The following is a 19096-nucleotide window of genomic DNA, read 5'->3' on the forward strand; positions in this document are numbered from 1 at the left end:
ATCACCCAACAACAAATAAATGAAATAAAAAACTTAAAAATCCATAAGAAGCTTCCTTGAATCTACAATAAAAGTAGAATGTTGATATTCACAAGAGTAGGGAAACAACCAAAATTGCAAAAAATTAAATTTCACTCGACAAGCATCTAACATTAAGATTGAAAAATATGTGCGCCTATACAGGTCCCTCAAATCCTACACTAGGTCAAATCAAAGCAAGAATAAAATCCCTAACAGATTAATTTAACAAAATACCCAAATTATTCTTAAATAATGATGTCTTAATTACTTGTTTGCAAATTCTTCATCTACTAGACTGTGTTTTATTATTATCTACCATGTTAGCTGTATGCATTAGTTTATTGACAGTAGAGGACAAAAACCTAATAGGAGGCGCTTTCAGCTTAAATTATAGCTTAGCTAGTAATATGTAGAAATTTTTAATTAAAGAGATACCTCATATTTTAGCATAGCACACGCATTCAACATTCTTTATCCCTAAAAAATAATTAGCATTTTTCTCTTTGTTAGAGTTTGATACCTTGGTTTGGATATGTCCTGAAATTCATTGTACCAGGTCTTTCACATCAAGCTCAAGCTCATTCTGCTTTTTTATCGCTTATGTTTGTCGTTAAAGTAAAGATACATAAATCTTAATCTCATGTTAAAAGCAATAAATACAACATAAGAAATTTAAGCATTAAAATCCAATACTATAGTACCTCGTCACTTGCCTCAAGTTCAGCTTGCCTTCTATGTAGTTCCTCCTGTTTCTCAGTGAGATTTACATGTTGATCTAGTGCCTTGTTGTTTACATGGCTGAACTATTGAAGTTGCTTATTGCACCAATGAAACATTTTATGGAACTCCTTCACACTCCACTTATACTTACATGTTCCTATAAAAAAGAGCATGCCACTTCTGAAAAGATGAATGCTTAAGTGGAAGCATGACCTATCTCAATAAGTACCGAGTATATGTGGGGCCAAGACCAAAACATCATCTTTTAGGATTTCAACAAAGATATTGGCTAGAAAATCAAGCTAGATAAATATATTTAAAATATTAATTACAAGACATAATAGTTTAACAATACATTAAAAGCCAAGAACAAAAAACTGAAGCTCAGACTAGTCATTTATCACATAAAGAAACAATAAAGCAAATTCACGATTCAAAGTTCTTGTGTTGTGACTTTAGTCAATGAGTCTATCCAGCCTATCAGAAACACCTGGAAGAACGGCTAGTCAAAAAAAATCTTTTTATAGTGAAATATTAAAATCAAGCTTCTAGAAACTCCTCAAAGCTCACTTTAGAGTTCTTGTGTTATGACTTCAGCTAATGAGTTAGCATAATTTAGTTCCCGCCCCTTCAATTCAGCTTCACCATATAACATTTCAGACTTTGCAAAGGATATTATAGCTTCCAACTTCTGTTTTTGTCATTTTAGATTAGTTGTGAAATTAGTCTCTAGCTCTGTTTTCTCATTTTAGTCTATGTTATGGAAATTGCACACTCATAAGATTTATTACCTCAATGCGATCTGTTCTACATAATTATGTTCACAAACTTCAACTTTGATCATCGATAGTCATAAAAAAAACCCTATCATATCGAGTTTCTTCCTTACTTAATGACCTGACCACTAGTAACTTGTTAAGGCATCCTAAACATGTATAAGGATCATCATGTAAAATAACATATAAGATTTTTATCCTAACCATCCACATTTATGGAGTCCAAACCATCAGTTTGTGGACACATCCAAATCTGGACAGATCACAGTTTAGGTAAAAACTTAGGAGAATAAAAAGAATATGCAACGATATAAGCATGGAGACCATTGCAGGAGTCATATCAACTTCGTTAACAATTTAGCTCATGCAAAATTTTAAAAATATCACACATTTATAGACAAGTCCTTGGGTATAAACATGCGCTAATCCTAAGGATGAATGGGAGAAAACTTCAACTTTTTTAATAAAAGGACCACATCAAAACCATGTGGATGGATAAGTTACACGAGGAGACTTACATATAAATTAAGAACAACAAAACTCGAATCAATGTTACTACTAGATCAATACTATTTCAATTAGAACAAGCATGGTGGAGGACTATCATGTGCAAATACAAGGGTAAAATTGGGAGAAAACTTCAACTTTTTTAATAAAGGTACCACATTAGAACTATATGGATAAGTTACATATGGATACTTTATCCTTACCTGTTCAATGGGATAAAAATGGCTTGTCCTCATTTCAAAGCATTAAGGTGCCTAATTATCTAAGTACATCATTCAAACGATAAAGTAACCATGACAGAAGGTTAAGAGACTGCTAGTGATTATGCCATATCGTCTCGCAGATTGGGAACACAACTCTAAGAGAGAATATTTAACATCATAGAATAGATTAGATAAATTACATGTGTGATGTTGTGGGTTGTTATGGGAATGATGCAAGAAGCCAAGTGAGGATTACTTGAACTAATCCAAGAAGTCGAGCAGACAGAACCTAGTAAAAATGGGAAAAGAAAAATCAATATTGTTTAGGTCAAAATCTGCAACCATATGGAGAAGCTTTCTATTAAGATGTCTTAACAATTGAAAAGGCCAGAGCATAAAATATTCAGATCAATAATCATGGTTGCTATTCGAGTACATTAGTGACTAAAAGTGATGTAACAAAATGAGCTATGAGGAATAGAAGCAAAAGAGCTGAATGGGGTTACTAAAGGTAAACAGTGCTGGAATAGTACGAACGACAGGTGTACTCACCATCCGATCCCAAACTCATCATTTGGTCTTAACTACTCAAATGCACTCAGGTCATATATTCTCTCAAGATAAAAATTGAATAAATCAATGGTTGCATGTAGAAAGTAACTCAAAGAAAATGTAAATGAAACAACATAATTGTGTAGAAATCATCCATCATAAAGGCATCTCCTATAGAAATTAATTCATCTGATAAGGTATCTCTAAGAGAAATCATTCAATCAACCATGCATAATTAAGTAGAAAAACAGTCATTGCATGAACATAATGGAAACTAGTTTTTTTTTTTAAATAAAGGTAGTCGCCAAATTAATCAAATTCTCAACTGATTTCTCTAGTAGGCGTAGTCAAGTTGTCGTAGCAATAATTTTATCCTTCCTACAACATCCATTACAGAAATGATAATAAGGGTATCGCCCAATCACAGTACGAAAAGACATCAAAATTTAAAAACAAACTATAATTGCCAGCAAAACACATAACAGCCTTATTGGCAGGCTAGGAAAGCATGAAAAAGATCTAGGAAAAAATTATGGGCGGCAGCATGTGTTAATACAAAACTTGGGCATAAAGGGCAAATATGTGAATGATATGCATCACTATTGATAACAATAATGCTCATAATCCTTACCAGCACCCATTAAAGAAATGATAATAAGAGCATCGCACAATCACAATATAAAAAGACATCAGAAGTTTAAAAACAAACTATCATTGCCAGCAAAACATGTAATAACCTTATTGGCAGCCTATAAGAGCATGAAAAAGATCTAGGAAAATATAACAGGCATGAGCATATGTTAACACAAAACATGGGCATAAAGGGCAAACATGTGTGCGATGTGCAACACTATTGATAAAAAATAACTATGCCAACATTTCTGAAAAGATTAAAAAAATAGATAAAATTGAAATGGTGATTAAAATCACACAGATCAAAACAAAAGGTTGCAACACAAGCTTACCAAAGGATTGAAGGAAAACAAAAATGAAAAATCACCAACAATGAGTGAAGAAAAGAAGAAACCTAGAAATCCACAAGAAGCTTCCTTAAATCGACAAAGAAAGTAGAAGTGTTGATATCTGCTGGACTAAGGAAACATGTGAAATTGCAAAAAATCACCCAGCAACAAATTAAGGAAAGGAAAAACCAAGAAATCCACAAGTACCTTCCTTGAATCTACAAGAAATTAGAAGTGTTGATATCCACAAGAGTAAGGAAACATGCAAAATTGCAAAAAAAAAAAATCAAATTTCACTCGACAAACATCTAGCATTAAGACTTGAAAAAATGGGTGCTTATACAGGTCCCCCAAATACTACACTAGGCCAAACCAAAGCAGGAAATAAAATACCCAAATAATTCTTAAATAATTGTGTTCTCTAGACCATGTTTTATTATTATCTACCATGTCAGCTGTATGAATTAGTTTAATGTGAGGGGAATTTTGAGCTAAAATCATAGATTAGGTAGTAACATTTAGAAACTTTTAGTTGAGGAGATACCTTACATTTTTAGTGGATCCAGTCCTAGGAAAGAAAAAGAGTTTTTAGAATCAGCAAATCATCTTGGTCAGGTACTAGCTGAGTGAAAGATTCATTTAGTGTATGGAGGAGGCAGCCATGGGTTAATGGAGGGGAGTGTCAAAAGCTACAATTTTAGGAGGTAGTCAAGTTTTGGGGGTTGTCCCCAAAGCTTTAGCACAAGGGGACATCATTGGAAAAACAATTGGAGAGGAATTACAAGTCCCCACAATGTCTGATCGATTGAATGCAATGTTTAACCATGCTGATGCCTTTATTGCCTTACCAGGTGGTATGGGCACATTAGAAGAGATCTTTCATATTTCCTTTTGGGCCCAACTGCACATTCACCATAAACCCATAGGTTTGTTAAATGTTAATGGTTTTTATGATAAGTTGTTATCTTTTCTTGATCATGCTGTGGAACAAGAATTTCTAACATTTTCAGCACGAAAAATCATAATCTCTGCTGCTACTATTGAACAATTGATTGACCAACTACAATCTTTCATCCCTGTAATGAATCCCTCCATGAGTTGCATAAATTGGTCAACTAAGGAAAGCCGTAAAAAGCTTAGATTGGATTTGAGCCTTCGTTTGTAAAAACTTTATGTCTTTTGGTTTTATTATTGTGTTTTGTTGTTTCTTATATTTGTTTAAGTGTGTTTGAGGTTTGTCAGTGTTCGTTATTTCAAGTGATGTCTTCTATACTCTATCTTTCTACCTTAAGACATTGAGGACAATGTCTCATTTTGGTTGGGGGAAAAGGGTAGTAGTTGATATTAAAAAAAAAAAACTGTGTTTTCTATTTCATAAACTATTTGCAAAACTGTTGTTACTAGGATGGCAGAGTAAAAGGAGTTCTTTTGTTAAAGTGACTCTTGAGACACATCTTAGTAAACATTTTTAACAGGGTCTATCAGAATACTTCTTGAAATATTCAGGTTTACAAACTCTCGTATTGGTAGTACCTGATTATGCTCATGTGCTCATTTAACAAGTATTTTTAAATCTTTATTTTCACACACACATTTTAACATATATGATTGTGGGTTGCACATTGGATTATTACAATATTTATGTTCTTTTGTTAAAAGGTAACAACTAAGTGGAAAGGGATAATACATAATTTGAAAAAAAAAAATAAAAAACAAATAATAATAATAATAAGGTAGATAAGTTTGGTTTCGTAGCCTCCTTTAACCTAAGCAATTAAGCCCGAAGGGGTGTTTTAACACTTAATACCCTAAAGTCAATTGTGTTGGGAGCTATTGGCCCAACGCTTATTACATGGGTTTGAGGAGAAAAGCTTAAGGGAAATCAAACATTGCACTATCTACGTATCAGTATCTGCAACCCGAGTTGCTAAGCTCGTAGGGGTGTCTCAACACCTAATTCCCTAAGACCAACTGGTCTGGGAGTCATTAGCTTAAAACTCGTTACATGGGTTAAATATGCATTGTGTTTTAAGTTATATGTATATATATATATAATAATCCTAACCCAAGGAAGTTAACCTTAAACATTAGAGCAAAAAATTTGTTTTTCTTCCAAGTAAAGCCCCATAACTATATATTGATATTTTGAACATAAAAGAAAGGTTTAGTAATATCTTGTTTAAGAGGTATTGAGCAGATATATGAATTTAATGAGAGTTTGTTTATCTGGGTAGATTAATGGAAGTTGAATGATGAATGCCTTGCATTATGGAATTTGCAAATTGTTTTTTCTAGTTTAACGCTTTGATTACTAGGGACTAGTAATAAGCTGGTTGGGGGGCGTGATTAGTACTTAAAAGTGCATATTTATCAAGGTTTTATATCATCATTTTGCACTTAAAGTATCAATAACTCCTTAACTAAAGCATGTTTTATAATAACAAGTCTAATACTATAAAATGCCTTAATATATGGTAAATGTTCATCTTAAATGCAGACCTATCACATAAATCAAAGGATTGATTGATGAGTTCAAGTATGGAAATTGAAAGGACAAAGAGAGGGCCAAACTTAGAAAAGAGATGTTGGCGCAGTCCAAACTGGAACACTGTTTGGTAATTAGGTCATATCTCGAGTTGTAGATGTCCAAATGACCTCACATTTTTACACAGATTTAGTAAGACATAGGCCTACAACTTTCATGTTTTCATCAAGATTTAAAAAGGCCGTGTTCAAGTCCAAATTATAGCAACAACGGAGAAGTTTGAATCTATCCTGCAGCCCGAACACTGTTCAGTGTTTGGCCCATATCTGGAGTTATAGAAGTCCAAATGACCTCCATTTTTTTCCTGGAAAGCTGAGTCAATTTCATACAACTTTCATGTTTTCAAATGGACCCAGTTCTGATGCTAGCATTTTCGCTTTATTCAGAAAAGAAGATAAAGATTTTCACAAAGTCAGGAGTTGGCCACCCACTCAACAATTAGTCATCAAATCAATAATTCTGAATTTTGGCCTATAAAAGAAGGCATTTGCCATGCAGCGAGCTTGGGTTGTTCATATCAAGTTCATGCTCTTTATTTCTCTCTTTATATATTTTTTTAAATTTTAAGTTTTGCTTTCATTAATATCTTGTTTATGTTTTTCATTTCCTTTCCTTTCCTTAGTTAACTTGTATCTTATTTATGTTCTTGTTTTTTTTTTATTTATGTTTCTCTTCTTCATTATGTTTAGCTAAGTTTATTATGTCAAGGTGAAAAGGTTACACTAATGGTGTAAGAATAAATATAGTGTAAACTCAACATGGACCTTAATGTTTAATATTAACATGTCTTATCTTTTTATCTTACTAATTCTTAATACCTTGCTTGTTAAATGGTTAATCTAGATTTATGTTGTATAACACTTGGTACAACAAATGCTTGGCACTCTCATAGCCCAACCGTATGGTATTACCTACACCTGTGCTATGAAAGGAGCTTGATTTTTTGTTAACATCAGTTAATATCATGAATTCCTAATAATATTTTAAAGTTTGGTGTTACTTAAATAAGATAATTAATATGATCATGTTAATAATTTATAACGAGTTATTAATGAGAAATCATCCGATTGAAACCTCCTTTGTGAGTGGTTTCCATTGAATAATAAGAGTTTATACTATACTTGTTTGAAATACCATTGGTGGATCCTCTAACCTTGACATTTGTTTTTATCATTGTTTAATCCTTACATTAATCTTTCATCTCAAAGTTCTCATTAATTTCTTCATCTTCTTCTTTTATTATTATTATTATTATTACTACTACTTACTACTACTGCTACTACTACTATTATTATTATTATTATTACTATTACTATTATTATTACTATTATTATTATTTACATTCTATTTATATTATATAATATATCTCTTTGATCTTTTCATAATACTTAATATATAGGCTGGGAAACCTGTGACCCGATCTTTTAGATCATTCTCAGGTATAACAACGTCACGTACTAAGTATTATTATTATTATTATTATTATTATTGTTATTGTTGTTGTTGTTGTTATTGTTGTTGTTGTTGTTGTTGTTGTTGTTATTTATAATTTATACAATTAACCTCTCTGTGGTTCGACCCCGGTCTTGCCGGGTTATTTATTACTTCGACACTCCTGCACTTGGGAGAAGACATCAATTTTTTGGTCGTGTCACCCTCACTTGCCTTTTTCCCCCTGATTTTTTCCATCAGCTCCTCCTCCTAGCAGTGGTGTCCCCGCTAACCTGACAGGCCCGACAACCCATCTTCTCCTGAGCCGCCACAGCCCCTCAACCATGATCTCCCTCTCCCTCTCACAGGCGCTGACCCATTTGGCCTTCACAGAAACCAGCAGAGCTCCCCCCATTTCAACAGATCTTCTTCTCCTTCGGTCTCCTTCACAGCAACCGGTCAACAACAGACCTAGCTCTTCGCCTCCCATAACGACCCAAACATGGGAGACCACACATCCCCATCACCAACCGAACAACCACTCCCATCTCAAGAGCAACTTCAGTGGCTGCACGCACAGCAGCAACACCGGCCCCATGGCTACCCGAATTGCCCGATCTTACATCGGTAGAAAGTAGAACAAACTGGGTAGAGAGAACAGAATGCTTTAAACATATATAAAAAATACCCAAATAAAATCGACTGCCTGTGTTTTTTTCTTCTCTTGCAGGTGATGGTGAGCCAGATCCCATTGTTTCCAGTTTCTTCCTCGCAGCGGCGGGTGGGTTCACGCGCCGCCAGTGGCGGTGGCGCGTGGAGGAGACGCGCCGCCACTGTTTTTATGGTGTAAAAGCCTTCCTATCAGTTTTCCTGGATTTTTTAGGGGCTATTATGTAATTTTTGAATTGTGTAATGTGTTGTTTGATTTATTTTGAATTTTTGTGATTTGTAACTTGTAAATGGGGGACAAAATAATAATAATAAAAAAAGAGATATGTGTGTGGTTGTATTTTTAATGTATGTTATTGAATTATAAAATTAAAACGAAAAAAATTTGAATTTAATGTTTTAATTTGTATATAGTCAAGTATCTGAAGAATAAATAAAATCATGTTGTATTTCCCGTGAAAATATAAGAATATGTTTCTATATATTTTTCAGGATTTAATAATTGATTTATTAAAGCCTTAAAAATTTGAATAATATTTAGTTTTTTTAACTTTAATTGTGATTGAATGTAATGTTTGTGTTTGTGACAAAGAAAATATAAAAAATGTTTTTATGTGTTGCATACGGCCAATACCCTAACATGATTTGAACGTTCTTTAAAAAAAATATATTGGAACTTTTAAAAATGTGTTTTTGCATGGATTTCTTAAACATAACAAAAATTATTTTCTTGTATTTCTTGATTTTACAACATGTTTGTAAAACTCCAAAGGGTATTGGCAAATATTCCAAAAATACAAAAATCTTATTTTGGGGGGAATTCATTTATTATTCACCGTTAATGTTTGGATAAAAAAATCTCAAAGGGATGAATATCCAAAATATTATTGGGAGTAACTTGTTATTATTCACTGTTAATATTTGAATAAAAATACCTTAAGTGGTAAATATCCAAAATAATTTTCTGGGAATAATAAGTCATTAAACATCCTTGAATGAAGCCTCGATTATAATCGAGGACATTTTAATTTTTTACTCTCACGGTTTACGAGCCGTAAGGGTATGAAACACTAAGGCAAAAATAGGCTTTTAAAGTGCCCTGATTTTCCTTAGATTTCTAAATTTTTATCCCTTCTCCTTGCGATTTACGAGTCGCAAACTCTTGAAATACTAGGGAAAAAATGAGCTTTTAAAGCACATGGAATCTCCTTGGATTTCTATCTTAACAAATTTAGTTTGAATCAAACACATATTTCAAGAGATCTGTATTGGTTCTCCTTGGCACTTTATAGACATATCTAAATGTATGATCCATATTGGCCAAAGGTTCTTGCTTTTAAACTTTGAACCCAAATCCATTCATCATAGCAAATTTATCCTAGAAAAATTAATTAAGAGAACACTAACACCATAGCAATTATAAGGCAAACCAAACACCAAGCAGCTTACCTTAGGTAGGGCGTACTAGGGGTGCTAATACCTTCCCTTTACATAACCAGTCCCTTGCTTTAGAATCTTTAAAAGACCAGTTAGGGTTCCTAGTGACCATAATACTAGGTGACGACTCTAAAGAACCAATCAAGCAAAACAAACGAAAAAATCGCCATCAGACGTTATGTGGGTTACGTGTGACTGGATTAACAAAATGTGTGAACCTTTGGTTGGTGTCATACAGGGTGACAGTCCACTTGGTTCATAGGAGGATGGACCCGTGCTACTGCTAGAAGATCTCCAAGCTTCTTTGATGAGAAGTTGTTGACTCTAATAGCACAAGCCTTGCCAGATTCATAAAAGGCCTCCATTTCTCTCCAAGAAGCCAGAATGTCAGGTTAGGTAAGGTTTTCGGGTTCATAGCGAATAGAATCCTTCTTCATGCTTACTAGCCAGTGGATCTTTAAGATGATGAAAAACAATTCAAGAATGTTTGACCAAGAAAGAAATGTTATGACTCAGGATTTTACTTCAAAAATTGTTGAAAGGCAGACCTAGAAAATTTAATGCATAATACTAATAACAAGTATAACTCAATATGTATACATGCTAGATATAGATCTACATAATCAAGATGTAACTCATGCAAAGTTTTATCTAATGCCCCTCACACATCTTCTGGTGCTTGTTCTTTGCACCTACAGATAATTGTGTATTATGAAACAACCTACACAAATTTAATTGATATTGCAATCTTGATATCTTGTTATTGAAAGTTTCAACTTAAGAAGTCTAATATATTCTTACAATAAATCACTCTTGCATACCAGAGTTTGGAGGTGATCCACAATTCTTCACGCTTCACTACACTATCATTAAATAACTTTTTCAATGCACAACCAACTTGAAAAACCATCAACTAATTCTCAAGATAGATTAATATTTTGTTTTGTTTTGTTTTATTTTCTTATCACCACTAAACTGGAACACAAGGATGAATTAATTCACATATCAGCAAGTTTACATCACTCGTTGGCATTAATGGAGGCTTTGACCTTGCCTGCTCAAGCCAAATGTTTCAGTGACAAAAGGCCAAACATCATGAAGGGAATTAACAGGTGGATAAAGCACAAAGAATTACACGAATATGTTTGATGCAGAGAGCAATAAAAACAACAAAATGGCCAACCATTTCATCTTCCAAGACTTAAAAAGGTATTTCAATATTTATGCAACACCATTGTCAAACGCAGTGAGTTGACACAATCTATTTTGTGATTTGTACCTTGTAAGCATTAGACGATCAACTATCTAATCCCATATGTTATATAGCAGCAGAGCAATGACCACTTACATTGCTTAAATGAAGGAGGAATAAACAATTATGGGAAACATCACCTCTATCTCGTTGCAGTAAAGTTGCGCATAATCAATGTGTATATAACCCACCTGCATCACAATTATTTCACACGCAGACCACTATAAGTATTAGTTGAAAAATTAGTTGTTATCTATTCAACACAAAAACCTCACGAAAATCACTCCAAATATATTGATAGGCATTAAAAGTGACAGCATCACCAACCACACCAGGGGCAACCCTCCATGTTCCTAACCCAATTGAAGGGATTCTTGCGATCTACCATGTGTGCCCGGGAACAATGTTGTTTTTTCATTTTAGTCCTTGAACTTCTCATTGTTTTAATACATGACTTCATTTTCTTCACTTTTAATCCTTAGTTGATGAAGGAGGAGAGAAAATCATCGAAAATTATTTAGAAGAGAGAGAAAGTGTTGAGTTCATCACATTTCAGTCATAAAAAAATTAATATTTATATGAATACGTTTGTCTTCTCAAGAGGGGTTTAATAAAGTTTTTTTTTTTCCTCATTGAACATGCTAGAAAAAATAGATTTAGTTCATTTAGTTTAATGTTTATCTTATGAAATGACTTGGGGTTTGTAATTGGTTTATCAAGATTTTTATGGGTTTTTTTTATGTGTTTTCAAGTGAAAACAAGCAAACAAAAACAAGTTTTTGGAGTTTGAAAGTTTTGCTTTAATTTTTCAGTCACTAAATGTCATCAAAAAATTTACCAACCTGCAACTTGTCAAATGATTATTTAAAAAAAATCCTAGAGAAAATAGAGAAAAAAAGGCCTAGCGTGACTAGGCTTTTTCTTTTGAGGTTGGACGTATTGGCTGGCTTGTTAAGCCCATCAATATTTGCCTCTTTAATTCATTTATTTTTGTTTTTTTTTTTTTTTTTTCTTTGCATTGTTTTTTCCTATTTTAATATTGATTAATGCCCTTTCTTTTTTAAAAAACAAGAGTTTTTTATTTAGCTTTTTTTTTTTAAATAGTGATTAATCTATTTATATATTTTTTTTAAAACGCTTTCAAGAGATTAGTTTATATATATATATATATATATATATATATATATATATATATATCAATTAATTGCATTTGAATTATGTTTTTATAGAAATAAGTCTTTCATTATTAGTGATGACAATTACTATCTAAGAAGAAAACAAATAAAAACATATAAAAAAAAGAAAAATTAATATAAAATGTTTGCATTTGCATCTATTTTGTACTTCAATTTCGAATATTAAGTTCTGGTTTTAGTATTTAATTATCCAAGCGCCTTGAACTTGGCTGATTGCCAAGTTCATATGTCTTGAGTTTGGCAAGGTGACATGGGTCTGATACACATAGCAGATCCAAAGCGCTTAAACTTGGCAGTGCGCCAAGCCCAAGGTGGCGTGGATCTGGCATACTTGCTAGACCAAAGACGCTTGAACTTTGCAATTAGTCAAGTTCAAGATAATGATCATCCTTCCTTGACATATCTAAAGGAACGACCAACCTCCTTTGGGTCTAACCTCAGGGAAAAACTCAGTCTCTATAGGTTTTAGCTACATTTAACATCTTAAACTCTAACCTCCCTATACCTTTTTAGGTGTATAAAAGTCCTTCAAGAACTCACAATATTTCCATCAGGTAAGAGATATTTATCCTTCATTAAATACTATCAAGATAATTACACTGTAGATTTTTTTTTTTTTTTTTACAAAAGAACAAGATTTATATGCTATAAATACATCTTTAGAGCTTCATAACAAAGGTTTACAATCTGCAATTCTCTACTATATTTATATTTTCATAGCATCTCTTTATAGAATATTGTTGTATTTTCTCTCTCTAAAAAATATTTAATTTAAGCATCATAGAGTCCCTACTTCCATAAAAAAAAATCTTTTATAGGTACCAGTCACGAGTTGTTTTGGCCAACCAAGAACCAAATATAATTAAGTTATCAAATATCTTGGTTAGTGAGAATGAAGGAAATTATTAGGACCAATTGATTAACTAATTTTTCAATTTAAGAGCCTTATTTCTAGGCTAGTCGGAATTTTGAAATATAATCATATAGGAAAGAGAGGATTTGACTTGAATAATCTATGCTTCATCAACTTGTGTTCATCAATTACTGCTAACAATAAAAAGAAAATTGGCAAAGAAACTTAGGATTTCATTCACCTTTTCATGACTTTGAACTTTGAAGGAGAAGGGATTCATCAAACCCAGTCACAAACCCAGCTGATTCATAGAGAGTGTAGATGGTATGTAAATACTTTTGAGTGAATTAGTTAAAAATATATATATGATTTGTGAGGTTTGGGTGGCTAGAATGGGGAGGAGAATAGGACGATGGTGACTATGGTTTTTTTTAAAAAATTAATGGTAAAGTTATAATATTTAATATAAGAGTTGTTTAGTTATTAAATAAAATAAAATGATAATCTTATAAATAATCATTTATTTTCTTACACATCAACTTGAGGATATAAAATATTAAAAATATATAAACTTTAGAAAATGGAACATAATTTTTAAAGAATGGATTCAAATAAAAAAAAAATTAACTACATTATATATATTTTTTTATAATTATCCCTAAATCAAATAGTAATCACAAGGAACAATGATCTAACCTCCACTCTCTATATATTTTTTTAATCCTTTTTCTTGTATGATCAGTGAGCTCTAATGTTCAGTCAGCCTAGAAATACCTAGACCTTCTGCATTTGAGCTAACACGAAAAAAGAGAAGTTCATCTCAAGCCCCACATGTCTTTCAAAAAGAAGCTACCCTGCCCCATAAGAGTCTGTTTTCTCTTCTCTCTCCTTGACATCTAACTCCATATATGCCAAATGAAGTTCACATGCCTCTGTTTCTAGTGAAAAAGATAAATCTCCTCAACTATCAAGTTTTACAGTCGGATCTCCACCAACTCCCTATTGCTGCTCATTATCCACAATACCAAATTCATCTTCAATTATATGATAATGCTCTCAATGCCATTTACCAAAATCTAATTACACAAAGTTTTTATACGTAGAGAAGCTTTTGTAAAACTGTTATTTTCTCTGGTCTTCTCAAGTTTGCAGCCATGAATCAACTGATTATATTCTTTCTCTCATCCTTGTTTATCAACTCATTGTCTTCAAAGGCTGAACCACCTAAAAAGATTAGTGCCCATATCACTGTAATGGGTATTGTTTATTGTGATATCTGCTCCAACAACAGTTTCTCCAGACACAGCTACTTCTTACCAGGTTTAGTTTCAAAATTCTTTAGAAATTGCAGGAAAGCTTTCTATGTTAAGATGCTAACATTGTCTCTGATTTTCTTGATAAATACTAATGATTATCCAGGTGCTGAAGTTAGAATGGACTGCAAGTTCGAAGCAAGCTGGCCCAAAACCAGAGAGCAGATATCATTCTCAGTGAACAGAACCACAAATAGGCACGGAATGTACAAGCTAGAAATTCCTTCTGTTGATGGAATTGCATGTGCGCAAGCAGCCATTGACTCCTCCTGTGAAGCAAGCTTAATGTGGAGTTCATCTAAAGTATGCAATGTTCCTGGATACAAATCTTCAACAAAAGAGATCGCAATAAAAGTCAAACAACAAAATATCTGCATCTACAGCCTTAATGCACTGAATTTTAGACCATCAAAGACAGATGCTGGCTTATGTGGAAATTGAAAGCCTTAAAATTATTGACTAAATGGCTCTCTTATATTGTCTAAAGCCTAAATTTTCTCTTCAGACCTTAGATTCCTTCATTATTCCTGCCTTTAAAGAATATGCAATTTCATTGTCATCCTAATCTCTCAAGCCCATCGAGGTTTTCTCACCTTTTTGTATTCTGCTGGCTACACAGAATCTTGGGAGCTAAATTATTAGCAGTATTTTTTAATTGTGTTGGTTTCTTGGAGCTTATACTAATATGTTTGAATAATTTGTGAATTTAAAGTTTAATGTTCCAGGTGTGTGGCTGAAATTTCACACCTCTTTCCTTTTTCTTTTAGATTAAACTTCTGGTGCAAAAATATATATATATAAAGAGCACTTGCAAAGAATGATGAACCTTTAATCATTCAAAACTGTTACGTTCCTATCAATTTGACATGGCCAAAATTGTTAGTTTAATAAATTTTGTATTCAATCAATTTGTTAGTTTGTTATACATGATATTATTATATTCATGTAATTATATTATTTATTATTAATAAAAATTTAATTTATCTTTAATATTCATATAATATTAAATTAATGAATCTAATATTTAAATTATAAATCTAGAGTAAAAAATAAAATTTATGGAACAAAAAAGCTTTGCAAATGAAATTATAAAATTGTTATAATTATGAGATTTTTATTACATAATTAAAAACATTGTTCCTAAAATATTTCAGGTCGATACTCTTTTAAATATTAGATATTTATTAGAGTCGTTTAAACAGATATATATATATTATGTTTTTTTCTTTTATGGAAGAAAACAGTTGTTCTCATAAGACATATACATTGAACTGAACTGCATGAGAATTCATATGAAGATATTACCCATTTCTATGAAAAAAAATCACATGATGGTTGTATAAGTAATTCTTAGATTTAAAATAACTAAGTTATCTTATATAGAGAGTGTTATGTTTTTATCTTACTACACGTTATCTTGGCAAATGTAACAAATGGGAAGATATTAAATATAATATAAACTATATAAATGTTTTTGAGTGATCAAAAGAGGATTCATCACCCTATATAAATTTGAAAAAATATTCTACATGTTCTTAAATAGTATTGATTGTTAAATCTTCATGCAAGTTGGAATGAGATTTAAAAAGAGTTTTGAATTTTATTTAAATGATCAATAATTCTAATGTTGTGAAATATGATTTGGTATGACAGACATACTCTATGCTAAAATATTTAAATAAAAACATTATTAATGAAGATATAATAATTACACTAATAATCCTGTCACTGAAAGGTTAAAATCAAACCGCTTATGACTTTTCTAATATTTGGAGGATCATGACACGTCGCTAGACAGTGCACATGATCTTCAAATATAAATTAAATTAATTATTAAATTGATAATAAATTAATTATTTGATTTATTTAATTTTATTTATTTATAATTATAATTTATATTTGGGCTAACATATTAAAAACTTAATGGGTTACACATATTAAGAATCATTAGTTAGAAATTAAATTGGGATAATTAATCAAGTGTAATTTAATTGAAAATAATTTTAAAAATTAAACACTTGAATGTATTTAATTTAGGGATTATAATTATAGTTCTAGAATAATCAAGTAGGGACTTGATTGATTCAATTTTTAAAATTATCCTTAAATAATATCTATATATTATTTAAGGGGAAAATATATAATTTATAATTTTATAGGGTTTTTAGAATTTTTTATAAATATAAAGTTATGTCTAGACATGGCAATCTCTTTCTTCTAAATAGAACTTTAGAAAAAAATTTATTGGTGATTTGTGTAGATTATCGTTAGAGGCCGGATAACTGGAAAATTTATGATTTATGACAACCTATTATTTAAAGAATTATTTAAAGTAAAAAAAAATTATATCTTCAGTAATAATTCTTTAAAAAAACTATAAATCTATCTAATAAAATCTCAAGACTCTCAAATATTATTTTAAATTTATTATTTTTGTTCCGTCTATGAATTTTTGACCCAACACAAATACCCCCTACTAGTAACTTCTTGATTTTTTTTGGTGAGATCCCTTCCTATTTGACATGTCCAATAACAGAGTGACCAAGTTCCTCCGTCTGGATCACAAATCCAAAACCATCAGCAATAACTGCCAGAAAAGGTAATGTTAGTCATGACATTTTATCTTAGAGGACCGTAAGCAGAATTGCGCATATCATGATTGTACAATCTACTTCTCTTTCACATGTGAATGTCTCACACACAGTAACACTAGCCAAATTGTGTAGAATTTTTCATTAAATCTTAATATAAACTACAATAGATACACCTAAAAATGTTGCCAATACAAGTTCCAATAGACATGACCTGACAAATGAGGTAAACTTTAGGTTCAAGAACATAAATTCACCTCTAATTCTAACAAGGACTGTTTTAGGAAGCATCAATCAATTCAGCCCATTAAACAATAGTGTAGGATAAACACAATAAAGCCACCATGGTGAAAAATAAAAAATAAAACATACAGATAACCGTGAATTGATCTCTAAATCTGCATCAGTTCTTGGAAGATCTTCATGGCCGAAGCTGGCAAACCCAGAAGCACATTTATGCTTTTTCTTTCTTTGCCATGAGATAGGAACAGGATGACTTCCTTCTCTGGTAATGCCACTGGCCCTGATAGAACTGGCTCTGCTCATCCAAAATCTGTAGTGTAAAAAGTTAGCCTAGACCAGGTAGTAATCAAGAGAGTTGAAGCCAAAGAAGGCCTTGGTCTTGTTACTTCAAAATAATCCATAGCAGATCTCATGTAACTGTCTGTCACCATTTTAATTGCCTCTTTAACCAGCCCCACTGCATGCGATAGTGGCTTGTCTAGGAGTTCCCCTGCATGGCAAAAAGATTGGTCAACACAATTCCATTCCCAAAGTACCCTTTTGGTAGTGGGGTTTCATATTTAGGCCGTCCATCAACAGCAAATAGGAGCTTTGTTTGTTGATCAGGCTGTATTCTGAGTGCCTTTGTTCGAGCTCTCCACACAAAAGCTGAGAGCCCTTCAAAAGTAGTGCACTTCTCAAGTACCCCCATCTTCCATGGCTTTCATTTTGATATTTTCAAGCATATCAGAATCGAAATAGAAAGAGCTGTAGTTCGTTTCATCTTTGTAGAGGTCAATTGTGCTAGACTTGTCTTCTATCTCAGCGAATTCTTGGTGGAGGTACTCAATCTTTGGTGGGTTACGGGCTTTAAGTATGCTTCTGTCTATAAATGGAGGGACACAGAGTGGCAAGCCTCTGGCTGTTTCACCCCATGAGTCCACAAATTCCATAGCACCAATGCCATCAAACATACAATGATTCATGCACAATCCAAGTACAAATCCTCCACATTTGAAGGTGGTGACCTGGAAAGTGGAGTTAATTAACACATTGGATCAGATTGAAGTTAAAGTCTCCGAATTTAAATAATTGCTGGAAAATGATCATTGTGCTATTTAATCATTCAGGATGATGAATGACACTCGGACATTTAAGACAAACACCTAAGAATATCTAGATACATGTTCGAATGTACGATTTTAATCTAAAGATATTAGTCCCGAATTGACAGACAATGGTAGCAAAAAGAGAACAAACTTAAAAAGCATAATTTGGAGATGTTATAAAACCTGAGCCACCAAAGGAGGCATATCCAGTATGTTCTTTGTACAGGAATGTCATAAACCAGCTTCCAAAGAGTCTTTGGATCAGGCTTTGTTATGTCACCGATCTCTTCCATTGCACAGTTTGCTTCAGCCTCAACAAAAACAGCACCTTTTCCCGTGCAATTTACAATAAGCTTTCCCTCCGAGCTTATTGTTAGCCGCCCGGCAAGAGGATAGTAATGAACTAGAACCTTTTTCAAGGCATTCTTTATCAATTCTCCAGCATTTCCGTTTCCTTTCTCATATGACTTGAAGCAGTAGATTGTACGCACAATCACCGCAATATTTTGGTCAAAGTTGGAGAGAAAGTAGAGACCCTTCTCTGTTTCCTCAACTGGATGAACAAGAGTTGGCTTTCCTTGTTTCACAATTAGTTGAAATACATTTCCGTTAGAGCTCTCCATTGATGCAAATTTCTCAGCCTCTACAATCTGAACACAACAAAACCATGAATAACATTTATGTATAGTAAAAGTGAAAAACAGCAACTATAGAACAGGGCCACATGACTCACTTTC

General features: G+C 32.5%; 1 protein-coding gene and 1 pseudogene across 1 annotated transcript; one reads left to right on the plus strand and one right to left on the minus strand.

Moving 5' to 3' along the window:
* The first annotated feature begins 13954 nt into the window (after window positions 1-13954).
* Window positions 13955-15092, plus strand: LOC118052491 (pollen-specific protein-like At4g18596). The gene is made up of 2 exons (XM_035063473.2): window positions 13955-14444; window positions 14544-15092. Exons 1-2 carry the CDS (start codon window positions 14279-14281, stop codon window positions 14876-14878), a joined length of 501 nt encoding a protein of 166 aa, XP_034919364.1. The 5' UTR covers window positions 13955-14278; the 3' UTR covers window positions 14879-15092.
* Window positions 15093-17420: 2328 nt separating this feature from the next.
* Window positions 17421-18982, minus strand: LOC118052496 (omega-hydroxypalmitate O-feruloyl transferase-like; annotated as a pseudogene).
* Between the last annotated feature and the right edge of the window lie 114 nt (window positions 18983-19096).

Source organism: Populus alba, chromosome 17 (assembly GCF_005239225.2).
Source record: "Populus alba chromosome 17, ASM523922v2, whole genome shotgun sequence".
In the NCBI taxonomy this organism is placed as follows: domain Eukaryota; kingdom Viridiplantae; phylum Streptophyta; class Magnoliopsida; order Malpighiales; family Salicaceae; genus Populus; species Populus alba.

Coding starts and splice junctions, on each gene's coding strand:
- LOC118052491 (XM_035063473.2), top strand. CDS start 14,279: ATGAATCAACTGATTATATTCTTTCTCTCATCCTTGTTTATCAACTCA. Junction 14,445..14,543: donor ACACAGCTACTTCTTACCAG/GTTTAGTTTCAA, acceptor ATGATTATCCAG/GTGCTGAAGTTAGAATGGAC.